General features: G+C 40.8%; 2 protein-coding genes across 34 annotated transcripts in view; one reads left to right on the top strand and one right to left on the bottom strand.

Annotated features, from left to right (window-relative positions):
* SLMAP (sarcolemma associated protein) overlaps nt 1-3,137 on the bottom strand; it is an 89,337-nt gene extending 86,200 nt beyond the window's left edge. For all 31 annotated transcript variants that reach the window (XM_027805326.2, XM_027805370.2, XM_027805377.2 and 28 more), the window contains exon 1: nt 2,201-3,137. In XM_027805326.2, coding sequence (XP_027661127.2) covers nt 2,201-2,398 — 198 coding nt within the window. In that variant the 5' untranslated portion in view covers nt 2,399-3,137. The remainder of the gene's footprint in view (nt 1-2,200) is intronic.
* An 8,606-nt stretch (nt 3,138-11,743) lies between these two features.
* Nucleotides 11,744-24,543, top strand: part of DENND6A (DENN domain containing 6A) — a 28,292-nt gene continuing 15,492 nt past the window's right edge. Inside the window, exons 1-11 of one of the 3 annotated variants that reach the window (XM_055710045.1) lie at nt 11,744-12,135; nt 14,663-14,701; nt 14,796-14,838; nt 18,315-18,427; nt 19,377-19,457; nt 19,834-19,939; nt 21,087-21,166; nt 22,607-22,669; nt 23,335-23,390; nt 23,728-23,850; nt 24,024-24,119. In XM_055710045.1, the coding sequence (XP_055566020.1) occupies nt 11,953-12,135; nt 14,663-14,701; nt 14,796-14,838; nt 18,315-18,427; nt 19,377-19,457; nt 19,834-19,939; nt 21,087-21,166; nt 22,607-22,669; nt 23,335-23,390; nt 23,728-23,850; nt 24,024-24,119 (983 nt within the window). In that variant the 5' untranslated portion in view covers nt 11,744-11,952. Of the gene's footprint in view, nt 12,136-14,662; nt 14,702-14,795; nt 14,839-15,779; nt 17,650-18,314; nt 18,428-19,376; nt 19,458-19,833; nt 19,940-21,086; nt 21,167-22,606; nt 22,670-23,334; nt 23,391-23,727; nt 23,851-24,023; nt 24,120-24,543 lie in introns of those variants that run through there. The other 2 variants (XM_055710044.1, XM_055710046.1) reach the window with 2 other exon arrangements.

The raw sequence follows: 24,543 nt of genomic DNA, 5'->3' as shown, positions 1-24,543 counted from the left end.
TTTATCTCTGTTACTAAATTAACATTTCAAGGTCTTTTATCTTCATAAAACCCACAACTGACAAAAGCCCTATACATAAGCTTCTAAGAAATGTTTACAAATATTATGGCAAAAAGAATTTATTCAGGTTTAAATATAGGTCATTGATAGGATAATTACATGTTCCTAAATGAGATGTACTTATTAGAAGTCCTGTAAGTAATGATAATAAACATTCCTGCATGCAAATGTTCAGACATAGTTTATATTTTTGTTAGTACTTTGAAAACACCCCAGAATTCTTTGTTTGCAATTCAAGGTTAAGCTTCTATTTACCAACATTTTCTACCTGCCTTTTCACAACAGCATTTGGCATTTATCTCTAACAATACATTTTTGCCCTCTCCTCCAACTGTCTTACAATCCACCAGATACTCAACCAGATGAAAATCCAGAGCGTATTGCCAAGAAACAAATACAGAACCCAAAATTCTCCGTGCTGCTGTATCAGTGATTTAAACCTTTTACAGTACCATAACATCTAAACACGCAAAATGTACAGTAATGTATTCTTATGCATGACCTTAACCCCACACTTTAGTTGATCAGTACAGCTACTGATCCAGATAACCACTTTGGCAATTTTCATCAAGACTCCAGTCAAATCTTCACATGATGGTATCTCAAGAATATCATCCTCTTATTTACTACTAAGTTGCTATTTTAGATCAGCTAGATATGATCAATAAACATGTAATTTTTTTACCTGTATTAGAAAAGCCAAAGCTAACAAATTTAAGAACAAAAAAACCCACAGCTGACTGTTTTTCAAGCTCATTATTAGTCGGCAGGCTTGCTCAGTACTCAATGCTTTGTCAAATTAACTAGGTTTAATACAGCTAGACTATTTGTAACCATAACAGAGCTTAACAGGGGTCTTAACATCTTTATAAATCATGAGAAACATTGATAAAAACCTATATGCATAATACTTTTCCATTTAAAAACAGCACAATAAATTGTAACACTCCTTTGTAGAGTCAAACAAGGTTAAAAGCTAAGCTTCAATTGAAAATACTTCAAGTACTTAAGTTTTCTAAAGTGTCCAAGAATGCACATCACACACACAACAGAGCCAAAACAACATGCTTAACGAAACACTAATACAGATAGCTGTTTGCACAATTACATGCAGGTCCCATCATGCCTAGGTATTGCATAACATAGGATAGTTAACAATAGAAGGTTTAAGAACTTCGACTGCGCTATACTGTTACTTCTGCTGTGTCACACTACAAAAAAAATACTTCATTAATTACAGACCATACTATTCTTAAAATCAAGTGCTACGCTGCATTTCATAGAGGGGCATGCTGTGAAGCTAAAAAACAGAGCTAATTTAGAGCATGTGAAGTTCTAGGGCATAACATCAGTATATTGGAAAAAAAATACGTTGTTGAGCAACTGCAATCTGCATTTTGTTCATTTCTTGTTGGATATATAAAACTAACTTGACAGTCATTAAGTACAATAACTTTACTTGTCCCAGTTCAATCCCTAGTGGACAAAACATGCACTACAGAACCCCTAAATTTCACTTAACAAGACAGTTAGCCTTTTGAAAAGAACAGTTAAGTGAACACAGGATATATTTTAAAACCGTTTTCACTATCAATGAGAAAATATCTTGTAGGCCATTTGTTACGCTCCTGCTGCCAGTAACAAACCTCCTATCAGACCCAAACAACAAAATACTCTTTATAACATTTCAAAAGGGCAAGTAGGAAGAGTACCAAATAAACTGAGTGGTTTTTTAATGCTCTTCGCAATGAGATCCATTTACATGCTCAGATAAAATAGTAATTTCTCAGTATTTTAAAAAATACTGTTACGCTATTATAGTCATGCAAGTCTGTGCTTTCACATTTTTATTACCTCAAAATCACCTACTTCCAGCAATGAATAATACGCATGCAACTTTTTTCAGCACTTATAACCATTTTCAACTGTTTTATGTACTTTAATAATATTTAAAGCTTCTGCTCAGTAGGAAATTATCAGCTTACCTGAAAAGTAATCATTTCAACTATACCACAAATCTTACTCCTTCCACTTGCAATCATATTTATTACAGTGAAACCAAAGCGATCTGCAACCTACAGTAACTTGCTAAAACAAATGTGCAGTTCATTATTTTTAAATTTAAAAAAAATAATCTTACCTTGCCCGTCTTGTGATCAAACCAGACAAGAGCATGGTTCCTGGACAGCACCTTACAGTCAAAAGTTGCGTTATTCTGAGCTGGCCGGCAGCGAGCCACTGAGCGGCCGATCTTGACAGGCTCGTCCAGGTAGACATGACGCTCCTGAAACGGATGAGAGTTCGGGCGGCAAGTGAAGATGGCCAAGGCTGAAGGCATCGAGGACAGATTGGGGTTGCCACACCGACCAGAGATGAAGAGAGCCTCTTCTGATGCAGACTGTCCTCCACAATTTTCACCTCAAACCTCCACAGCAACTTTATATTAAAGCAGGACAAACATTATTGTATGAAAGGCCTAACAACTCATTGTTTCAGTGTGTAAACTAATTCTGGCAATAATCCAGTGAAAAAGCCCCATTATGTCTTTTAAGAATATCAGCAGTGGCTCAAAAGAAGTCTAAAATGTACAACTTTCAATCCATCCTCCTCTGGAAGAATAGGAACAAGCATCTGATTCCTTCAAAGAGAAGCAAAGGCTCCTTGAAAGAAGGATAGAATGTCTTAAATCCAAGTAGATGAGTCACACAAGTACTTTTGTTTTTAACCTCAACTGCCTTCTCACCCCCCTTCCGTAAACAACACTGACCAAAATTCCGACCAATGCAACATGGAAGCAAGGAAAGGTTTAGGGAAGGGGGATGAGGGAGAAGGATTAGCGTCCCCTCTCAAAGCATACAGATCGGGAGTCGGGAGGTGAATACAAAGCCCTCACTCCACACCAGGGGTCTAGTCGCTTCACACAGCAAGCCGCATTTCACCATCTTCACATACTGAAGTGAAGCACAATAGGTGGTCCTCGGTTTAGGATGGGGTACAAGGGCTATACTGTTTTCTTCCCCTACACCAGATAAAGCTGAACTGGTCTAGGGTTTCAGAGAGCCGCTCAGATAAGGAACTTGATAAGGCATGGAGAGGGCTTCCAACGCTCCTTCTCCCGGGGACACCCTAACGCAGGGGAAGGGTCCCTCGGGGACGGCCTACAAGGTGCACTGACAGGTTGCTCCCAGGCGGTGCCCGCGATGGCTCCGGCCGGCGGCAGCGAGCGGGCGTCCCTCGGCGGCGGGGCGGCTGGCGGCGGGGCGGGGCGCGGGGGCCGGCGGAGAAGGGAGGCGAGCAGGGGGCTGCTCCAGGAAGTCCCCGCCACAAGCCCCCGGCGCGGGGAGCGGCGGCCCGGAGAGGCGGCGTCCCCTGCGCTCGGCTCAGCCCGTCCGCAGGTGGCGGCGCATGAGGAGGGCCCGTTCCTCAGCCTCCCGCGCTCTCCCTCCGCCCGCCGAGCGCGGCTCCGCGGGCCCGGCGGCGGCCGGCCCTGCGGCGGCGGGAGAGGCCTGGCGGCCGGGCCCGGACGCCTCCCGCTCGGTAGCGCTGCCTCTCAGGCAGCCGCCGGCCACGAAAACTTTCCTCCGACCTGCAGAGCCGAAAACAAACCGGGTCAGACTCGTCCCTCGCCCGGCGCGGCCCCGCGCCTCCCCCCGGCCTAGCGCTGCCCGGCCCCGGGGGAGGCACGGGGCGCACCAGGGCTCCGCTCCCTCCCTTACCTTCAGCGCAGCGGCCGCCATAGTGACTGGAAACCTACCCGGTGTAGCAGCGGCGGCGCTGCCGGGGAGGGGCGGGGGGCGGGGGTCGGGGGGGAGGGCAGGCGGTGGCGGAGGGAGGAGCCGTCCTCGGCGGGGCCTGGCCAAAGGGAAGGCGCGGCGGCCGCCTCCAACCCCCGCGCGGGCGGCGGCGCAAGCGCAGAGGCGGGGCTGCGCAGGCGCGCGGCGCGCAGTGAAGCTGCGGTAGAGGCCAAGGCCCCGCCCCGCCGCTGCCGCCGCCGTCTTCCGGGTGCGCGCGGGGAATGCGGGCTTGGGGGGGGCCGGCGGGCTGAGCCGTGAGGGGCCCCGGGCGGGGCGAGCTGAGCGGCTCCCTGGGGGGCGGGGGGAGGGTGAGAGGGGCTGCTGCGGAAGGGTCCGGTTAGGACGAGTTAGCAGGTGGGAGGGGGGCCGGTCGCTGAGGTGAGTGAGCCCCGGCGCCGGGTGCCATGTCTGTCCCCTCTCCGGTTCCCCTCAGCTGCGCCCTGGGCGGGACTGGCCTGCCGTTAACCAGGGTAGCCCTGAGGAGAAACTGGGGTCATGCTTCATCAGCAGAGCCCTCATGAGAGAGTGCAGGATCTCCCCGACATCCTTCTGCTTTCCCCGTTGTTCTTCTTGGCGTTTTATGATCCCGGGTTGAAAATTGTGGCAGCCGCAATGCCTTTGCCGTGCCTGGGGGAGCGGGAAGCGCTGGCCGGGCCTGCCTGGCCCCGGTTACCGGCTGGCAGCTGGAGCCGGGGCTGCGCCACAAGGCCGCGACAAGGTCAGCATAGAATGGGGCTGGGGTCTCTGGTGCGGTGTTTTCCCTCAGCAGGTCTTGGAGCAGCATCCAAGGTCATGTTTAGCCCCTTTTTCTAGAAGCCGAGGAAAGGTGGTTCCTTTTCCAAGGTCATACAGTAGGCTAGTGTGAACAGGTCTCTCTGGTCCGAATTAATTTTTAAGTCCATCATTCCCTGTAAAGCAAACAAGTGGAGATTGTTTGATACAAGGTGTTGGAGGTGTGCCAGCACTATAATTACCCTGTGACAAGGTGTTAGGATTAGGGATATGGGGGGGATCTCTGACACCAGGAAGGCCAGGCAGCCGTGGAGGCGAGAAAGTGGGGCTAGGCCAGGCACTTTAGCTAGCAATATATGAGGGAAATAAGCAGCAACTCAGGTAAGGCAGCACAGTGTATGAGAGAAAGCATGACTGCTGTGTTGTTAGTTATAGCACAGTAAAATCGCAGGGCTGTTTTCATTTTTTTCCCCTTTATGATTGCACGGTGATTTAGGAGAGATGTGATTCATCACAGCCTGGTTTTCTTCTGCTTCCAATGATCCAATGAGGAAAAAAACAGCAAAACCAGGCTGTAACATCTGTGTATGAAGCAAAGAAAATAAATCCCAGATGAGAGAAGAGTCTGATTTTTTTAAGACAAAAAAAGAAAGGCTAATAGGTGGAAGCTTTAGGACTATATGTCCACAGTTGTCAATTCTGACAGGAGAAAAAAAAAAATATATATATCTGGCACAACACTTCCTGGCTTTCATCAGCTTGTTTATGAGACTGTACTATTGTGGTAAATATATTCCTAATTTACTGATTTTTTAAATAAATGAAAATTCTTTATAAATTCTTTATTAAAAAAAAATATAAGCTATTGCTTATAGCACATAACATAAGGTGCCATAAGTAATCCAAAGGAGGAAGGAAAGGGGTATAACAAGAGTATGGGGGAAATGAGGAATAAATGTAAGTCTATCAGGAGTTCGATTTCAGGGGGAGGGTTGCAAAAGTAGAACTAACTGAGAACGTTTTAGAATTGCAAAGGCATAAAAAATGGAAACAAAGGGTACTACAGGTGCTGGAATGAAAAGAATGTTTATGAAAGTACTTTTTGTATTTTTATATGCAAAATTAATGGAGAAAGGAGCCTGAAAGTGAAATTAAAGATGAAGAAAAATTATCATCTTTAGGGCCTAAGAGAATCAAGTAAAAAAGCTAAACTGAGCAGTGAATATCTTTTTCTGATGTTCTCTGTAAATATCTATTATTTTTAGATATTGAGACTGAAAAAAATTTCATACTGTATTGCTTGTGCAGTATCTTGCTCAAGTCTTTCTGCACCCAGTAGAATGAACTAATACTCTTAAGTATCTGTGTCCTTTAAACTGGAAGCCACTGCCATATTAGGGTAACCTGAACCCTTCTCCATCCCCTAGAGAAATCCCATTTTGATGGTCTCATGGGGGAAGCAATGGTATGTGCCAGCTGTCTTTCTAATACTTTTTGGCACTGCCAAGTGGCTCATGTAACAACAGAGTTCTACCTTGGTTTTCAGCAATGGCATTAATTTGAGCCTTCCTTTTCTGCATGAGTGACAGCTTTCAGAGCGGTTGGGTGCCTTGAATTCTCTCTGGGAGTTTTTGAATCCTATTTCAAATTGCCTTATGAGTTAAAAAGTTATCAGGGGCAGACTGATAGACTGAGGTAAAAATATAGAAAGTGGTTGCATTCTGAAATGAGGGTATAATTATTGTATGGGTATTTTTATGAGGTATTTGATGTTTACCAGAAAGTGTCCATCTTAGAACTGTGGAAAGCAACAGGTGGATGGAAAGAGTTCAATATAAAATGCTCAGCCACAGTACTATGCTCAGCAGGAGTTAGGGAGGATGTGTAAGCATGAGTGTAAGTTCATGCTTCGTTTCTGTGAACCACTGTTTGCCACACAACCAAAAAGAGGCCATGAACTTTGGCAGCCATGTTAGGTAAGGGCAGCAAGATGCCGCTTAGGTGGCCATCCTTTTTCTGGGCAGGAAGTCCTTAAAACATTTGATGATAGCCATCATAGCTGAGGGCAGAATCAGCCTGCTCTACAGCCATCTTAGATAAGGGAAAGGGAAGGGAAGTGACAGTCGCATTTGGCCCCTAAAGAGCTGCTGTCCATTTCAGGATGACGAAATGCAGGAGAGGTAGAGTTTATGTGCATACCTGCCAAGCATCTGGATTTTGGCTTAAGTGTGTCAAAGTGCAGGAGAGATTCTTTAGTCTTAATGACTTAATTAAGATCTGCTGAAGGAAGCCTGTTGTGAATTGTAAACTAACTGTAACTGACTAGAGACAAAAAACGCTGAGCATCATTATAGGCAACTCGGCACCAGATTTCTGAGTATAGTGCAACGGTGATCTAAAAGGCTACCAGAATATTAATAGACTTCAGATTAAGATTTGTCAGTGGAGACGTGTCCTGAGCCAGTTGCTTAGTGGGAGATCCTGACTCGAGAGATTGTTACATTTTAAATGAATGAGGCAAGCTGTATAGCAAAAGTTCAGTTTCTAGTATAAAACTTGATGCAAACTGGTAAAGAGAACAGAATAAATAGGTAAGGAGAAAGTTGGAGATGCACAGTTTTCCACTGAGTTCTTATCCCTGAAACTCATTCATCAGTAATTTACTAAATGAATTTCATATTGATTTTCAGCAATACAACAAATTCTATGTATAATTGCACTCTTTTAAGCCATACCAAATTTTAAAATATGACAGTCTATGAAGGCATTTACTGCTACATAGAGCATATGGAAGTATATAGAAAAGTTTGAACTGTTATTTACATCCTAATGTATCCTTTGCAAAACAAAATTGCCTCAGAAGCAACTTCTGAGACATTCAGAATCAAGCTGAACTGTCAAAAGTGTAGAACTGTTTCAGAGCAATAGGTTCATCTTCCTGGAGCTATAGATGTGTCAGTTTGCATGTTGACACTACAAAAATGTGGTTCACAGCAATCACTTTGTGTCCACTAGAGGACTGGGGGGAGGACTAGCTGCATGACATGTCAGACTGACTAGGTCAGACCAATATTTGGTGATCTGTGGTTGCTTTTGAGTTGCAGGGACTGAAAATATAATCACTTTTTTCTTAAGTAGGAAAAGTGGTCTCACAAAGCAAGCTCATTAAGGAATGGCAAGATTATTGTGACATTGTGGTGGTTCTAGAATTTGTTGAAATATTCTGGTTGCAATTCTTGACAAAATTCACAATATTCTGTGCATGGATGATCGCGCCTGTCACTGGACGGTCACAGGAGTAAATGGTGCAGTTGCAGTGTATGTCAAGACAGCAACAATCCCATTTGAATTTTTGGATACCTGTTTGTTTTAGGAGCTTCTGAATACATATACATTCTACAAATGTGTTCTCTAGCAGCGTGTTTCTGTCCATGTTGGTGTGTCATGAGAAGTAAATGGAGTGAAATCATGTTCTCTGAATGATGATCATTACCAGAAAATAGCAGGTATTTGCTAATAGGTTATTTGCCAGTTTCATGATAGCATTGAAAAAGAGCCAGATTGCCCTAGATTAGTAAAGATCACAGATAACAGAAAGCCTGTAATATATCTAAGAGCTGATTTCCACTTCAGTTTTAACGAAGTACTTTGCTACACAGTTTGAACCACTATGTAAACCACTTTGTAGAAGACATTGGTATGTGTGTGCTTGACCAGAGTCCCTCTGCTTCCAGTGGCAGTGGTCACACAAAATCCTTTTTATAAGCTCACTGAGCTCCTCCTTAAAACTTACTGGGACTTTACTCCCCAATCCTCGTGTTGGAAAACTTTGTTCAAAACCTGACTTCTCAGTGATTAGAAAATTTATTCTAATTATCAGCCCAGATTTATTGAAGGGTGGTTACACTTTCTTGTAGCACTATCATTGTTCTCTAGTTTCAGACTTACTTTCTGTTCCTGATCTTTTAACTCTGACTGATTATATAAAAAACAAGTGCATTATATCTCAGCTTCCTTTTGAAAGAATGAAAAACTCAACTGGCTTAATCCTCTCTTGTCATGTAGATTCTCCATTTATCTGGTTGTCATGCAGACCTTTCCCTGATCCCATTTCTAGTTTGCATTAAGCTTACTAAAAGATACTTGTACCCAGTATGTACTTGTAATAATGTAACAGACAATTATATTAATGTATTATACATAGTAAGCATATGTTGAATATACTGTTTAATTTACATTAGATATTGAATATATGCTTATATTTATACAGTTATATATAAAATACATTGTTTATAAATGTACTCTATATATCCTGTCTATATATACCAGTTTTATGTCAATAACATGTATATGGTATATATAAATAGTATAACATAACATGCATACTATTAATACAGTGTTATGCTAACGTATAACTAATCTTACATACAATGTTTCTTCATTTCTAATGAAATTAGGTAAGCTGGTATATCTGGCATTTTCATTGCTTTATCACACAGTTATCCTGTAACCTGTTTTTAGTTGCTTTTCTGTTAATATGAGGTGGACTTTTTGAAATGTTTGCATTCATGTTTTGTGGCTGTTTGAAAAATAAGGAAAAGTGTTGTAAAAATAAGCATGAGATTGCTGGGTCTTGTTTGTTTGTTTTAAATAAATGTATTTATTAGACCAGATCTAGTTTTCAGATGCAAGTAAAGTATTGCTTTAAACTGAAATCTCAAAGAGGGGGGCGGAGGGGGAAGGTGAGATGAGCAAAAGATGTTTATCCATTTTTTTGGTGTTGCTCAGTGGATGTGAACAGCCTGCAGAGTCACTCCCTACTGATGCTGATGGAAATTGGCCAGCCAGCAGCCAACACAACATTTGCTGCTACCTGATAGAAAGCATCCTGCTGAGAGAGGCGGAATAGAGCAGTAGCGATAGCAGCTGTAGGAGCAAGATAGAGGGTGGAAGAAAGCAAGATAGGCTCAAATGCCAAACGGTTTTGGCTCTTTAGAATCCAGCTGTCCTACACAGGCTTACACTCATTTTTATTCCAGCAACTGACGTCACAGGGGATGCTTTTTCTAGAAGATGCTCTTGTGCAAACCCCGCCGAATATGTATATGAACAGATTGCTGGCTTTCTGCAAAATGAGGCGGAGTTCATACAGCTTTGTAAGGGCAAATTCCATATGCAGAGTCCTACTGCTCTGTGAGACTGTATTGCAATATAGCAAAGCATTCTCTGTTAATAGGTTCTCAGCTCTGAAGCCTGTATTTTGTCCTGCGCTGATACACTTCTTGAAGGAGAAAGCAGTCAATTTCAGTTCTTCTAAAGATTACAATACTTAAAATGCATGTAGATTTTTTTTTTTTTCTTACACAACTGACATCCTTTCTCAATCGAGGAAGATCTTTGCGTTTTACCAAAACTAAAATGTATTTGAAATGGCTAGGTGAAAATCTTCCTGAACTTAATGTTTTCCTAGTAATTAGGAATATCTTCAGTAGGTGAGAATCCTATTTTTTTTCCAGTGACTACTTTCTCAAAGATCATGTCTCTATTCTCTGAACTTTCTCTTGCTGAAAGTTTAGTTCCATTAAGCAGCAAGTGGAATTAAGTTATTGGGTATTGTTTGTCAAACAAAATGAGCAGAGAATACCAGTCTGAAGTACTTTATTCTTCTTACTTGTCTATGTTTATACTTTCTGTTCACATGAAGACTTAGAAATAGATGCCAGCAAAACCCAAAAGGGAATACATGATAATAGTAGCTAAAATGTTGTTCTGCCCATGATAGCAAGAATGGAAACAGGGCAAGGCTTGTAAGAAGCTGTAAGGTGGTATCTTCTCTTAAACCAAGTGATAAGGCTTTTGGCCAGGCCCTGTCTCAGCTCTTAAATGGAAACAGCAAATGAAATAGCACTGCAGAATCATTGCTCTGAGTTTAACCTGATGAAGCTGTGTCTTAGTCATGTCTTATTTTGGATAGTAATCTTTTACAGAACTTGGGAGTTAACTACTGGAGAAGTTTGTGAATCTTAACCTGGCATCATGGTAAAATACCTGAAGCAACTAGAGACAGCAAGAGCCTTCCTGTACAGCCACTCCCGCTGCACGCTACCAAACTCCATTCATATCTTGGTTTATATCTAAAATTTACTTTGCCACAAATGGTTTGTGATAACTGAAAGCGGCTATATCTTAAATTATTACAATGATAATTTTGCGTATTACAATTTTGTCTGAGTTGTATGTTTGTGCTTCCTTTGTCTAGGAAATTACTATCATGATCAAAGCATACTTTAAAATTTCTAGTAGTTTGGTTTTGATAGATAAACAAATATTGTTAATGGGTGTTAAGGAAGCAGTGCATCTGAAGAGGTGTAATTTCTCTATTAAGTATGTACAGATGTGGTATCTCGGGTTTAGTATTTGCAACTTCTGTTGGGGAAAAACCAGCACGTAGAATTCGGGCAACCTGCCTGTCTGCATCTGCTACGGTTTCGGCTGTTCCAGTAGCAGTCAACCAAAAGTCTAGTGTGAGTAACTAAGTAAGTTACGGGTTGGGTGGGGGATTATTTTTTTTCCCCCTAATAAAGTAGCTATTTAGCACTTTCAACTCCAGAAAACGTTTCCTACTGAAATATAAATGGGACATGGATTGCGCCAAGAGCATTTGAAAGCTCTTTTATTATTAAATAAAGAGCTTGGCTTTTGGCTAAGGCACTAAAATAGGTTTTAAAAGATTTGGATGCTTTCACTTTTTATTATTCCAATTTCCTATGCAGGGCAAAGCTCCCCAGCCGTTAGCCCGTGCGGAATTTCCGCGGGCTCCCGAGCGATGCGCAGCGTTGCGCGGGCCGCGGTGCGGGCACGCCTGCGGTGCCATTCATGACCGAGCACGGCCTCATCCCACCCGGGGGTGCTGGGCGCCGACGGCCAAACGGGGACAGAGAACGGAGATCTACCTGCCCGCCCGCGCGTTCCCCCGCAGAAGCGCCGGTGAAGGCGGGCGCCGTGCGCTCGGGGGCGGTTGCTCGGTGTGACCCCCGCGCGGCGCGAGCGGCGGCTGCCCGCGGGTGGGCGCTCCGAGGGCGGCGGGGCCGCCCGTCCCTTCCCGCGCGGGCCGCGGGGGGGAGCTGCGCGCCTGGCGCGCCCCCGCCGCCCCAGGAATGGTTTGGGCTTTCCGGCTCCGCTCGCCCCCTCCGCTCCGGTGCCCGCTTGGACTCTCCCGCTTCAGGCGGCTCCAGTCCCCGGGGGAGCGCGGCGGGGGCGGTGCGCCGGAGGTCACGTGACTCCCCGCGGCGGCGCTGGGGCCGGGGCCGGGACCCAGGCCGGGGCCGAGGCCGAGCCGGGAGCCGGGAGCCGGGCCGGCAGCGCCATGTCGCTGCGGGAGCGGAGCCCGGGCGGCGCCGCTGAGGCCGGGGAGGACGCGACGGCGGCGCTGGCGGAGCCAGATGGCCCGGACCGGTGCCTGTCGCTGCTGCCCTGGGACCGTTTCTCGGCCTGGCTGCACTGCGTGTGCGTGGTGGGCTTCGACCTGGAGCTGGGCCAGGCCGTGGAGGTGCGTGAGGCGGCGGCCGCCGGGCTCGGTGGGCTGGCAGGCACCGCTCCCCCCCGGGGCGGGCGGCTCGGCGGCGGGGCCCCGCCGGAATCGGGTACTTCCTCTGGTGCCGGCGTTGCACGGCGGCGGGGGGAAGCCGGGCGGCGTGCGGGGGGAAGCGCGGTTGTGCAAAACCCCGAAAGGCGGCGGGGGGCGGGGGGGACGCGGCAGCTGTCACGGAGCCTCAGGTGAGTCCGGTTGTGCTCAGCAACCGCTTTCCATTATGCTGGTGCCAGGATCTGTGTTAAATACCTCGTCGGTTTCTTTATACACGAATAGCACCCCTTTCCGTGACATCTTGACGTTAAGATTTTAAAAGAGCGTAATAATAACGTGAATGCAAGTGGTCTTCCTCATTAGTGTTCTCGGGATCGCAGGGGTTATGCAAATGCATTCTCTGAGTGTTGGAAGCAGCATGCTGTGGCCGCCGGGTGCGGGTGCCACTGACGGGCTGCAGGTGGTGGCTCCCGGCTGCTCCCGCACCGGGTGCAACGGGCGGGCGGCGGTGACACTGCCCGCGGAGCTGCGCTGGGACTGCTCGGGCTGGGAGAGAAAGTGGAAAACAGAATTTTCATTTGGATCGGTTTCACATCCTGTTCCACCCTCTTCCCCATGCGGCTGTGCAGAAACGGGTGTGCAGGGAGAAAAACCTTGTCTTTTTCGCTTTCTCTTTTTCTTCTTTTTTTTTTTTTTTTTTAATTAAAGTGGTGCTGGCATGAATGTATGCCACACTGGCCTAAAAATTCAGCCAAGCTAGTTATTACAATATTTAAAATAATGGCATTGATACGCATTGTTGGCTGCAAGCGAAATGCAAATAAAAACCCAGCATACTGTGCTCATCATCTAAGTTCTGTTCGCTTGACGCTTTGTGGTACTGTTAGCAACAAAGACAAGAGTTTGTTTATAACCTGTGGGTTAAGGAGATAATGTGCTCAGTGGCTGAGGGAAGCACGGCGTAGCCACTGTCCTGTCTGCAAACAACTCTGTTAACAGTGGCGTTAATCTTAGTTGAATGCATGCATAAAATGAATGTCCACATAAGATGGCCACATAACTAAGGCCTGTTATGTTGCTGCAGTAAGAATAATTTCAGTTTATGTTGCTGCAGTAAGAATAATCTTAGTTTCAGTTGGCGTTGTGGGAAGATACACTGTCTAGTGAGGGAAAGGAGCATGGATTCAAGCCTGGTCTGTACTCCAGTCATCCGAGTAGATCATTTCAGCATCATTCAACTGCTGAGTTACGTTGGAGTGTATTGCTTAGCATAAGATAGCATAGCAAAATGTTAAGAAATTAAAAAAAGGTGATGATAGGTTTAGTAAATGCAGTATGCAGGTATTCCATTCATATGTCTGCTTCTGGACGTAGTTATACCAATAGTAAGTTGTATGGCTGGACATCTTTGAACAGAAGACTGAGGGAAAAAGATACTGATTGGAACACTGTATGGCCTGGGGATAGAAAGTCTGCTTAAGTCGGAGACCAGCTGGGGGATATATTTGTTGTTTTCTATAGAGCAGGAAATACGTTTACTTATATTTTTGGTGAACAAAATTACATTAGATAACTGGATGTTAGCGTTATGGCAATACAAGGACTCGAGACTAAGTTAGTGTTCTTGCATTGAACTTCTGTTCTTGGATAAGCTTGCATCTGTGGAAGCCCTGAAACCTTCTTTGAAACAATCTTTGAATTTATGTTGAATTTCCTCTGCTTACAAGCTAGCCACCCATTTCTGTAGTTTTGCGGGTTTTTTTGAGGAACAACTTAGCTGAAATTTAAGTCTCAGTTTTGTCCTCTTTCCTGTATGTTGTTTTCTCACTTACTTGCATAATCACTGATTTTATACATGCATTGGTGTTGTTTTTTTTTTAATGATGGTGCTTCCATATCTTATGTTGTGTTGCAGCGTTCTTGATTTCTGTGTTGTAAAAACTTAATAAATAAATTTACTACTTTTCTGTCAGTACAGAAGCCATGGCTTTTTGAGTGTATTCCTTGAGCTTTCACAGTTCCCAGCTCTCATTTGGGTCCAGTGTTTATCCTTCAAGAGTTGCTAGTGATATAAAGGATGTTTTGTGATTGAATTTTGATGACTGCCACCTAACTATGCATTGCAACAGATTTCAAACAATAAACGTGTTGTTAGGTTTCTATGCTGCATTTCGTATGTGCAAGTTAAATTGAAAGGATGTACTCTTGCTCTCTTTTGAGACCTGTTGCACCAAAAATACCAAGTACTCTGAATTTTTTAATGCATCTCTGTGGTCTCCAACTGGCATCCAGTATACCTTGTAAAGATGGGTGATCAATTTAGCTTAAAAACATATGAAAAATAAGAACAGAAACATAGTATTAGTAGCTTACCGTTGAAAATAGCCTAAGGCTAGGCAGGTATTTGAGGGCTGTGTCATTAAAGTATTTAATAAAAGCCTACTGTTTATACCGTTTATTTTCAAATAAAATAATACTTTTTTTTTTGTAGGTAATATATCCTCCACATTCAAAACTCACCGATAAAGAGGTGAGTCATGGTTGCTGTGTAAGTGCATGATTTCTTTTTAAGTTAGTAATTTCAGGATATATAACGGCTCTCTCTTCTTTTTCCCACCCTTCAGAAAACCAATATTTGCTATTTGTCTTTTCCAGATTCTAATTCAGGTAAGTGCTTCCTTCACTTCTTCACTCTAGTTGTCTGTTGTTGGAGTAAGCTGTGTTAAAAAAAGATAGAATTTGACAGTATATATTCATGGTTTTAGATTGAATACTTATATGAACATCTTGATTAATACTACAATACAGAAAATTTGCAAATAAGGTTAAATATGAAACTGTAATTGCCTGTATTACAGTAAGGTCTGAGAATTCTTTTTTATTTTATGCAAGTGAAGTATCAGGAATGTGCATGTGTAAGACCTTCCAGATGACACACATGCAGATGTTTCAGAATACTTTGCAAGTAAAGAATGAACATCTTAATCTCGCTTTTAAACAAAATAACAACATTGATGTTGTAGAAACGAGTCACAGAATTTGAATAAAGCAAATGGAAGGGATGTGGAGGAACCCTCTCCTCATAACGGAATAAATGTCTATTTTTCTAAATTCATAACAGTGAAACTGACTTCTAAATTCAAAAGCATTTAGAAAGAAAACTTGTGAAGGGAAAACCTAGGTTATCTTACATCTTCTCTATTCTTGATGCTTCTGTCGCTGTGTGTGGTCCTGCTTGCTAAATTATTTTTTAATCTAAACCTCTACTGTTCTGCTGCCAAAGAGGAACTGGAGGCATGTGGCTGATGACTTGGACTACTTGCAAGAAGATATGGCAGAAGTACAGACGCTTCCTTTCTCATTTATTTCTTTACAAAAGTCAAAACCTGTAGTAACAGATTTGTCCCTATAACTGCTCTTACTCTGTGCTTTTGGTTGCTCTGCAGCATAACCACCCTGATACGAGGTGATGCAGACGTGTGCTTTTAATATGTGTATGAGCTCTCTTACATAGTTTTACAAAATATCTTGGCTAATTCTTCCCCTATGTCTTAATGTCATTAAAATGAAGATATTTTCCCTGTTCTGGATTTCCTGTATGTAAACAGAGGAAGAGCTTCTTTCTGTTATTGAAAGAGAAGATGAGTCAACTGTATCTTCCTATTACTCTCATTAACGGTTATAAATCTGTCCAATCTTCAAAAGGTGTATTGAAGGTAAAATATAACGCATTAGGAACAAAAGCTGATTTTTGTTTATTTATTTTTTCAAATAAGAGTGCTAGTAAAATTGATTTTAGGAGAACAGGTATATGGTAGGGACGGTTTACTTTCAGCAGGAAAAAATCCCACGTTTTTGCCATTTATAATGTGCCTATTAAAAACCTGTAGATTCTTGATCATTCATGGTAGGTTGAAGTTTCAAATTATGCAGAGGGATTCCCTACATAAAACTTGTGTTGTAGAAATTAGCTGGGAGTGTATGCTGTCAGTTACAATTATTTTTTCATCAGAGGCTAGAACATAAAATAAAAGCTTTGTGTAATACAGCAGTGAAGGAAGTTACTAGTTTGCAGCTAAATTTGAAGTCAGTCTTTTTCGTAGGTTTTCGTGGCTCAAAAGATAAATTCAACTTTTTTTTTCTTTTACGACTACAAATAGATATCATTCTAGGACTTGTAGTGGCTATGAATTTAGGGGGGGAAATGGATTTAATCAGTTACTAGATCACAACACTTTCTGTGTTTTTTAAGCTGAATTTCCTAGTGCAGATGTCTTTAGAATAATGCTTTTGCATTTTCTGCATGGATAGCTGAAGAAAGAATAGACATTTACCAATCTTTTCAAATTCCACATAGCGGAAGAGCTTGTTAAATAATAAGTCATCATATTATGAAAGATATTTCAACATATTAATAATTAAGGGTTATTTAGTTTTAGGTCTCCTGTGTATAGCTTTTTATAACTGCTTTTTTCTTTTTGCTTTGGATGAAGCAAACTAGCTATGAAAGCTTGGAGCACCAATTTAGTGCTGTGTCACTGGCAGGTGCGGTGCTTTTTCTTGTTATGCTTGGATCCATATTGTTAAGCACTTGCTTTAGTTACTTGTTTGAATTGAATGGTTATCTCATCATAATTATTTCTACTTCTGGTTTTGTTTTGGTGCATTGTGGGTTTCCTGCTACAACTTCAAGGGGTTCTAAGACTCAACCTGAATGTTCTGAACATGCCAGTATTGATCCACGCTGCCAGTTGCACAGCCAGTGAATTTGGCTCCGGGTTTAGGGTGTCTGTGGCTGCTGCAGCAGCATGTATCAGACTAAAAGAGAAGAAGATTCAGTTGAGCTTTTAAATCTGGAGAATGGAGCTCTGCCTTACTGTTTAGTCAGTCAGCACTGGCTGATGTAAGACAGGGCAGCTGTGAAGAATTCAGATATTCAGTAGTGACTTAATGATATTTTTTTTCTTGGAGGTCTTTGCAAATTAATGTCTGAAAGCTGTAAGAGCAAAACACTAATGAAGAAATTAGATTCAATATGGAGAAGCAAGTGTCCTTTGCTAGCTGGAAACTTACTACTTCAACAATGGCTATAAGTTTAATAATAAATTATTTTTTATACTTACTGACATAAACGTTTACAATGGTGAAGTTAGTTTGTTTACTACAGATTGGCAGTGCTCAGGAGGTTGTCTTCATTGTGTTCATGTTAATAGCAGTGCATTCCAAAGGGACTTTTTTTTTTTTTTTTGCAGGTTTGCTAGAGTGAGTAATGTATCTGCATGATGTTAAGATTCTAGCAGTCCCTCTTGTTGCTATTTCCCTGAGCAGTACATTCTGTTTAGCTTGCATAGTTTCTACTTGAACTAAAGTTTGTTTGAGCTCTTTTAATAGCAGACAACATTTGTAATGGTGAGAACATAGCCATGAGTGTATCTGTGATAGAAGTTCTGATGTTGCAGTTCTCCTGTTCCACCTGGAGTAAGTTTCTTTGATATCTGCTAAGAACTTAGGCCAAGTTTATTTTCAGACTGCAAATAGTCGCTATACTTAGTTACATTTTTCTTTCAGAAATTAATTTTGATAGAAATGAGGGGAAACTTAACTCATTGGGAGTATTACTGGGAAGTAGTGCTTGGTGTCACTCAGTTTTCCACAGCTACTTCTGTGACTTTCAAAAACAGTAAGTCTTAGGCCCGCAAGTGGAGTTACAAGAGATCAGCATAATATACTCCTACGGAGTGACTTACGTATGAACTGTTTGGTGCCAGAAAAAGGCTAAGCATGGTGATTCTACAGAGAAATGACATGTGGTTAAGATGATCAGAACTGTACAGACAGACCAATAAAATGTGTAATAACAGTAGGAGGACAGCCATTAGTAGATCCATTTAAGGACATGAGTCTAATACACTCACTGTGAGGCAGAGTGACTTTTTTCTTGCTGAAGGTGGGATATTTATTGTTGCTAAAGATGTCAAATTTTTCAGTTACAAAAACATAAATGCATAAATGGTCACAATAGTAGGGCACAAGAGCAGTGTAAAATAAACAAATCGAAGTTTTTATACCTCTTTGACTGTAAACAAGGCTCAAACTCCGAATACTGTCTGTCTCTTTGTTGTTTATCTCTTCCCCATACATAGGTTGTCTTGGGGACACACAATTTTGTTTTAGATTTCGACGGTCTCCTGGAAGGAAAGTCTCACTGTGTTGTTTTTTGGACCAATTGGATAGAGATCTACCAGTTTACTTAAAGGTTGGAAATAAGAAAAAATGAAGTTAATTTCTTTCGGGTAATGTTAATTTATGGGTCTTCACGCTTAAATGTAATGCTTGAAAAACAAAATCTCTGAACTGGATATCCTGAAAGACAAAGCTCAGCAAATGTGAGTGCCATTAACTATTCTTTAAGTTTTATTACTATGGATTTTGGACTGCAAGGAATTAAGTTGAGGACCAGGCCTGTTTTGTTACTGACTAGAGACTTGTAGATCAAGTTGTAAAAACCATTACCTTTTTTGAAATCTGAAATGCTTTGTAACTTAAAAAAAAAAAAAAAAAAAAGTTGAGATGTCTCTCTGTTTCCACCCTTCGTTTTTTGGAGATGTCACGGTTATCTAAAAGAAGTAATGACCAAAAAGTTGTTCTCATTGTGTCCTTGTGGCATATTGAGGCCTTTAACTATGTTAGTGGGAGTCTGATTCTCAAACTCAATTTAGATCTGCTTATATGGCAAATACTTGAATTCCTCTTTGTAAGAAGGATGAAGGTGATGTTTTATCTTTGAATTGTGGAAGCATGCTCTCACATATCTCTTACAAAACTAATACATTGAAAGACTAGTTTTTTTATCTTTTCAAGTCAGGCTTTTAAGGTTTTTAACTGCTAAAATCTGTTAAATGCTGTTTTGCAAAATTATGAGTGTTGATTTATTCCTCAGGAAATTAATTCTATTTTTGCTTTCATGGTGTGTCAGGAGAGTATGATTATAAAAATAGTAAAGCCAGAAAGCACAGCTGTTTCCATTTCTCTTTGAAGTACTTATTTTTAAAAAAATGCCAACAAACAAAGTAATCCTTCTAGTTTATTGTATCTAATCAACTTTGGAGCTTGCAGGGAAATAAGCTTTTAAAAAGCATATCAAATGCTTCAGAACGAAGGACAGTATCAGGTTGTTGTATTGAGTTATTTCATTTCTTTCACAGAAGGATTCAGCATATTACTATGGCTATGTATATTTCCGACAAGTTCGAGACAAATCGTTAAAAAGAGGCTATTTCCAGAAGGTAATTTCAGTTCTTTTAGGAAAATATTAATTCAGAAATTAATTATTTTTCAGTGACCTCAGAGGAGCAGGAAGAGTATCTTGCTCTCTTAACTAGATTAATTTTTGATTTATAGTAAATTGGTCTAATTTTATATCAGTTAAGCTATGTTCCAGCTTCACTGTCTGAACAGAATTTTTTTTGTGTGTTTAAAAACAAACAGTTGGGAACTTCGGGGAATTGTTTGGTTGCAGTTGCCTGTAGTCAAATGTGTGGTTAACTTGCATGTGTGGAAAAAATCACACTTGACATTCTCTGCAGATAACCAATAGAACTGCAGTAGAACTGAGAGCAAGGGTGAAAAAGTTATATTTTGTTTTGTTATTCTCTGTTCCAGTCACTGGTCCTCATCAGCAAGCTACCTTATGTCCATCTCTTTCGCACCATGCTTAAGCAAATAGCACCAGAGTATTTTGAAAAAAGTGAAGCTTTCCTGGAAGCAGGTAGCGATACAATTATGTACTCTTACAGTATTGCATATTTCTTTTGGAGAAATAACAAATGACACTGTCACATTCTAGTTTGTCTTTCTGTCTTCTTGCAGGGTAGAGGGTTGAAACTTAAGCAGACTGGCTGAATTTTTAGATTATTGAACAGAGATAATTTAATTTTGGGATCCTCCATGGGAGAGTTGAAGCTTGCCCCTAAGAAACATAGATCTAGGGTTTTGTTGTGTGTTTCAGGATCAGTTCAGCACAAGTAGCTGATGGCAGTGCTTAGTTTGCACTCTTCACAAGTTGAGTCCTTTGGGGCATTCTGGCAACTTTTGTTAAGCAACCGTACAAATGTCCTCTTGCATGGGGTTTTTTTTTGCATTATTTCTTTTTTGTTTGTTTAGTTGGTTTTTGACCAGAGGGAAAAAGCAACAGGGCGGCACTGATAACAGGTGCCTCAGCATTACCTATAGAACTTCAAGAGCCAGAGGGCCAAAAGGGAAAATTATTTGCTCTTTGCCTAGCAGTGCTGTGTTCTTTGTACTGTCTGCCCTATACAACATTCATGTCTTTGTGCTTTCACTGAACAGCAATTTGTGGAAACCATTCTTGGTGAAGGAATTGTACTTTTTAATCACCCATAGATAAACAGGGTTTTTTTGACAGATTGTATTATGAACAAAATAAGCTCATTAGAAACTGCTAGAAGTAGTGATGATATTCATAATTGTTTACAACAAAATGCTGACAAACTTTCTAGGTGAGCTAGAAAGCTAGCTTTTTCCTTAACTACTTGTGTTTATCTGTTCTACAGTAGCTAATGTACATAACTGTGTGTGTCTTTTTCAAATTTTCTTAATATATATCTTCATGATTTCTCATATAACATTTCTTCAACTAATTGGAAGTCTAGTTGCTACATAAAAGGGAAGGCAAGAGGATACTGTTGAAATTAAAAACTTCATGGTTTTAACAAAATAATACATTAAGAATGTCAAAAAGGCTGTAAAACTTAAGAGTTTAAGTGATCAACAGATAAGTAGAACTGTTGTGGGTTGTCAGCACTGATTTAAAATCGCAGTGTGCACAAAGGTGGCTACAGTATCGTGGGTTACAGCATATATAAACTAGTTATAAATTATACTTTTTCTTTAAGTTTGTAGCGATGTTGATCGTTGGCCAGCACCAATTCCAGGGAAAATACTGCATTTGCCTATAATGGGTATTATAATGAAGGTAAATACTCCTGCACTTAATTTTCTCTGAGAGTGTTTTCCCCTCCTTTTACTGTACAGGTACTCACTGTATTCTGCCTTGTTTTCAGAGTAAAGTTCTGGGAGCTCTTGATTAGATTCCTTGATTGGGGGGAGGAGGGGAAGATCTTTTATGGTGCATAGGTTAACATGTAATTTCTGTAGATAACTAAAAAGTGATGTTTCCATACAACTACCAATTGCAGTGTCTATTATCCTTCTGGACTATGCATTCTAGGAGACTTTAATGCTAATTATGTTTGTCAAATCAAGCATTAAGTAACACTTCAAAATACTGAGAACTAAGTTCCAGTCAGGCAAGTTATTAATTATATTGATGACAATCGTTCTTGTTCCTGAAGTTTTAACAAGTAAAAGTCTTTTTTGGCCTGCACACCAGAAATTAATTTCTTGGTCTGTTGATAATTTTCAATGAAAGTGAAATAAGTCTGAAAAATGCTATTAAAGACATTGTATATAGTGCATGGGGAAGAACTGTAGATGTTAAAAGTTGTTAAGAACTGGGCTTCTGGGAGCCATAGCATCTTCATATGAAATGCAATTAAATGGATTTGATGGATCCAGAGGTTACAATCGGAAGTACATTCTTAGCAGGTACTCTCAGGTTTATGGCTAGACGCGTGTACATCACCAGGGAGTGGAAAGAGAAGTTTCTGAAGCTGTTCTGAAAGCACAGATTTAATAAAGCAGTGTTCTGGATGCTGGGTGGTAATGATATGAGTGTCAGGTATGTCTTGTTTGGGTATTGCCTGCATTTATCTCATCAGTAATTCTTATCCATGACAGTTGGAATTGTGTTCCTAAACTGAGTAAAACCATAATTGCCATCCTCGGTGATACTGTCCCTGTTTTTCTAACACTGCTGGAGCAGTCAGATTTAATTCTTATATATAAATTGCTTCCAGTATGATAAAATTTATAGTACTCAGACTTACAGATGCAGACTGAGGTCAGTGAAATGTATTTAAGTTGTTCAGCCTATTTGGATTCTGCCTTATACCCACCAGGATGTCTTGATATTTTAGGAGAGGATTTTTTCTAAAAAGTAATTCTGTACCACCTTAAAACCCCATAACCTTATTTCAGATCATTCTCTCCAACATTTTTACTGAAATTGTTGTGATAGTTGTGACTGATGTTACCAATAGTCTTCTTTAACTGAAATACAATTTCATACCCTAATATTCAGTTTGCATTGTAGTACCATGTAGTATTTATTGATTCCTGTAGCGATGATCTGTAGTCTGCAGCTATGTATTAATTGTTATGTGGGTGTTCTCTAAAGTAAGTATCATATGGTAGTATATCCTCTTTAAATGTTACATCTTGTCTAAGTCAGCGTTTTAGGCCTCTGCTGAATTAGATACAAGGAAAAAAAATAATCTTTCTTTTTCTTTCAAAGTTGCGGATTCCAACATACCGTGACAAGCCTGGAACAACACAAATAGTACAGAATATGCACCAGGTAGAGATTAGATCCTTCTGTTGTATGTATCTCCAAGAGAAAGCTAAATATCTGCCTTCATTCTTTTACTTAAAACTTGTTCATAAAAGACTGATAGCAAATCCTTATATACTTTGATAATAATGAAATCCACAGTCTTTGATGCTTTGAGGAGAGGAGTCTAGAGTTGGATTCTTCATAGGAAAGGTATTCTAACCCAGTTACCCCAAGTGCTTCAGAAAAGGGATATCCTGCCTGGAAGAGGATAGTTGGCTGAAAAAATTACTGAACTTGAGCATCCTTTTAATGGGTGAAACTATACTAAACTAGGGCTTTTTGAGGACGAAAACCAAATTTTAAATCTTTAGCCACAGAAGATGGCTATAAAAACAATCTCTGTGCCTTCATGTGCTCTATGACTGTTTAAAATAGCTTCGATATTTTACATCTTTTCTGGACTGAAAGTTACATGTCTGTAAGTGGTATGTGTGTGTGTTGGGGGAAATCTTGCTTTTAGCACACAAAATGGGTACTTGTGGAGATAACGTAGTATATACTGCAGTAGTACAGTAGTGGTGAATAACTAGGGTATATACCATCTACTGTCTGTAAGCATTTAAGGGAGACTTTCATTTAATACCTAGGTATTCTGATGACTAAAAAACAAGCATTGCGATGTCTTTTAGGCAGATGCTCAGATCTCCATGGCTTTACCAACTGTTCATGAAGTAGATCTTTTCAGGTAGGAGTTTGGTCTGATTTATTCCTAATTGTGAATTCCCACAAGTCAAAGATTTATGACATTTCCATAACACATATCTCATAGCTTGCAAGCCAACATTTATCAGTATTATTTTTAATATTCTTTTTCTGTAAAGCTTGCTAAAAAAAATTTCAGACAACATGCAGGCTGAAACTGCAATAAATAAGCAAGTCTGTTAAATGTTCCATTTCACAAGAGAAGTTTTTATTATTCAAATGACTTAAATACTGCTGCAAACTTCCTTTTTATCCAGTTCTTAATAAAATACTATTTCTGGTTATGTTAAGTGTGTTAAAATAACACAATCTGTTTTTAGGTGTTTCTGTCCAGTGTTCTTTCACATTCAGATGCTTTGGGAACTAGTATTGCTAGGAGAACCGCTTGTTGTGATGGCGCCATCACCATCAGAATCTTCGGAAACAGTGTTGGCACTTGTTAGGTAAATGTAGTAGAGCTTCCTAAGTAATGACTGAGTCATTGTAGCTGCACTCAGCTGCAATCTTCATTTGATTTGAATGTAACAAAGCATGACAAATTTTAGATTTGCTTGTGTGTCTCGTGAAATTTTGCACTGTATACACACAACAAGCTTTTCCTCTTTCTACCTTGCAGTTGTATTTCACCATTGAAGTACTGCAGTGATTTCAGGCCATACTTTACCATACATGACAGTGAATTCAAGGAATACACAACTCGCACACAAGCCCCGTAAGTAAATCAAACTTCTTGTGAAGGTGTTGCTCAAAGCCACTTGTAAATAGAAATTTGTTTTAAGATACTGCTTAACTATTCTAAATTTCTGTCATTAGAGAATTACATTTAGACTCCTTACGTAAATAAGATTTATCTTAGAGTGCAGTAATTAGCTGTTTAAGTTTTCGCCCCAGTTAGATAGGATAAAGAAGTTATCAAACAATGTCACAGTTAAACGACATTTGAGCTTCGTAGGATACTTGTGTACAGAATAAGTAAAATGCAAATATGAAAGCAAGAAAAGTTTCACTTTTCCATAAGCGTTTGTCTATGCAGCAACAGCTCTGTAGTAGCACCTTGGAGAATTGTTCTGTACTTGTTTTTATTTTTAAGCAATTGGTAAACAAGGTGACTTCTAGAATTCAACATCCATACAGCT

This window comes from Falco cherrug, chromosome 4 (genome assembly GCF_023634085.1).
Source record: "Falco cherrug isolate bFalChe1 chromosome 4, bFalChe1.pri, whole genome shotgun sequence".
NCBI lineage: Eukaryota > Metazoa > Chordata > Aves > Falconiformes > Falconidae > Falco > Falco cherrug.
This window is presented reverse-complemented; position numbering and strand designations above follow the sequence as displayed.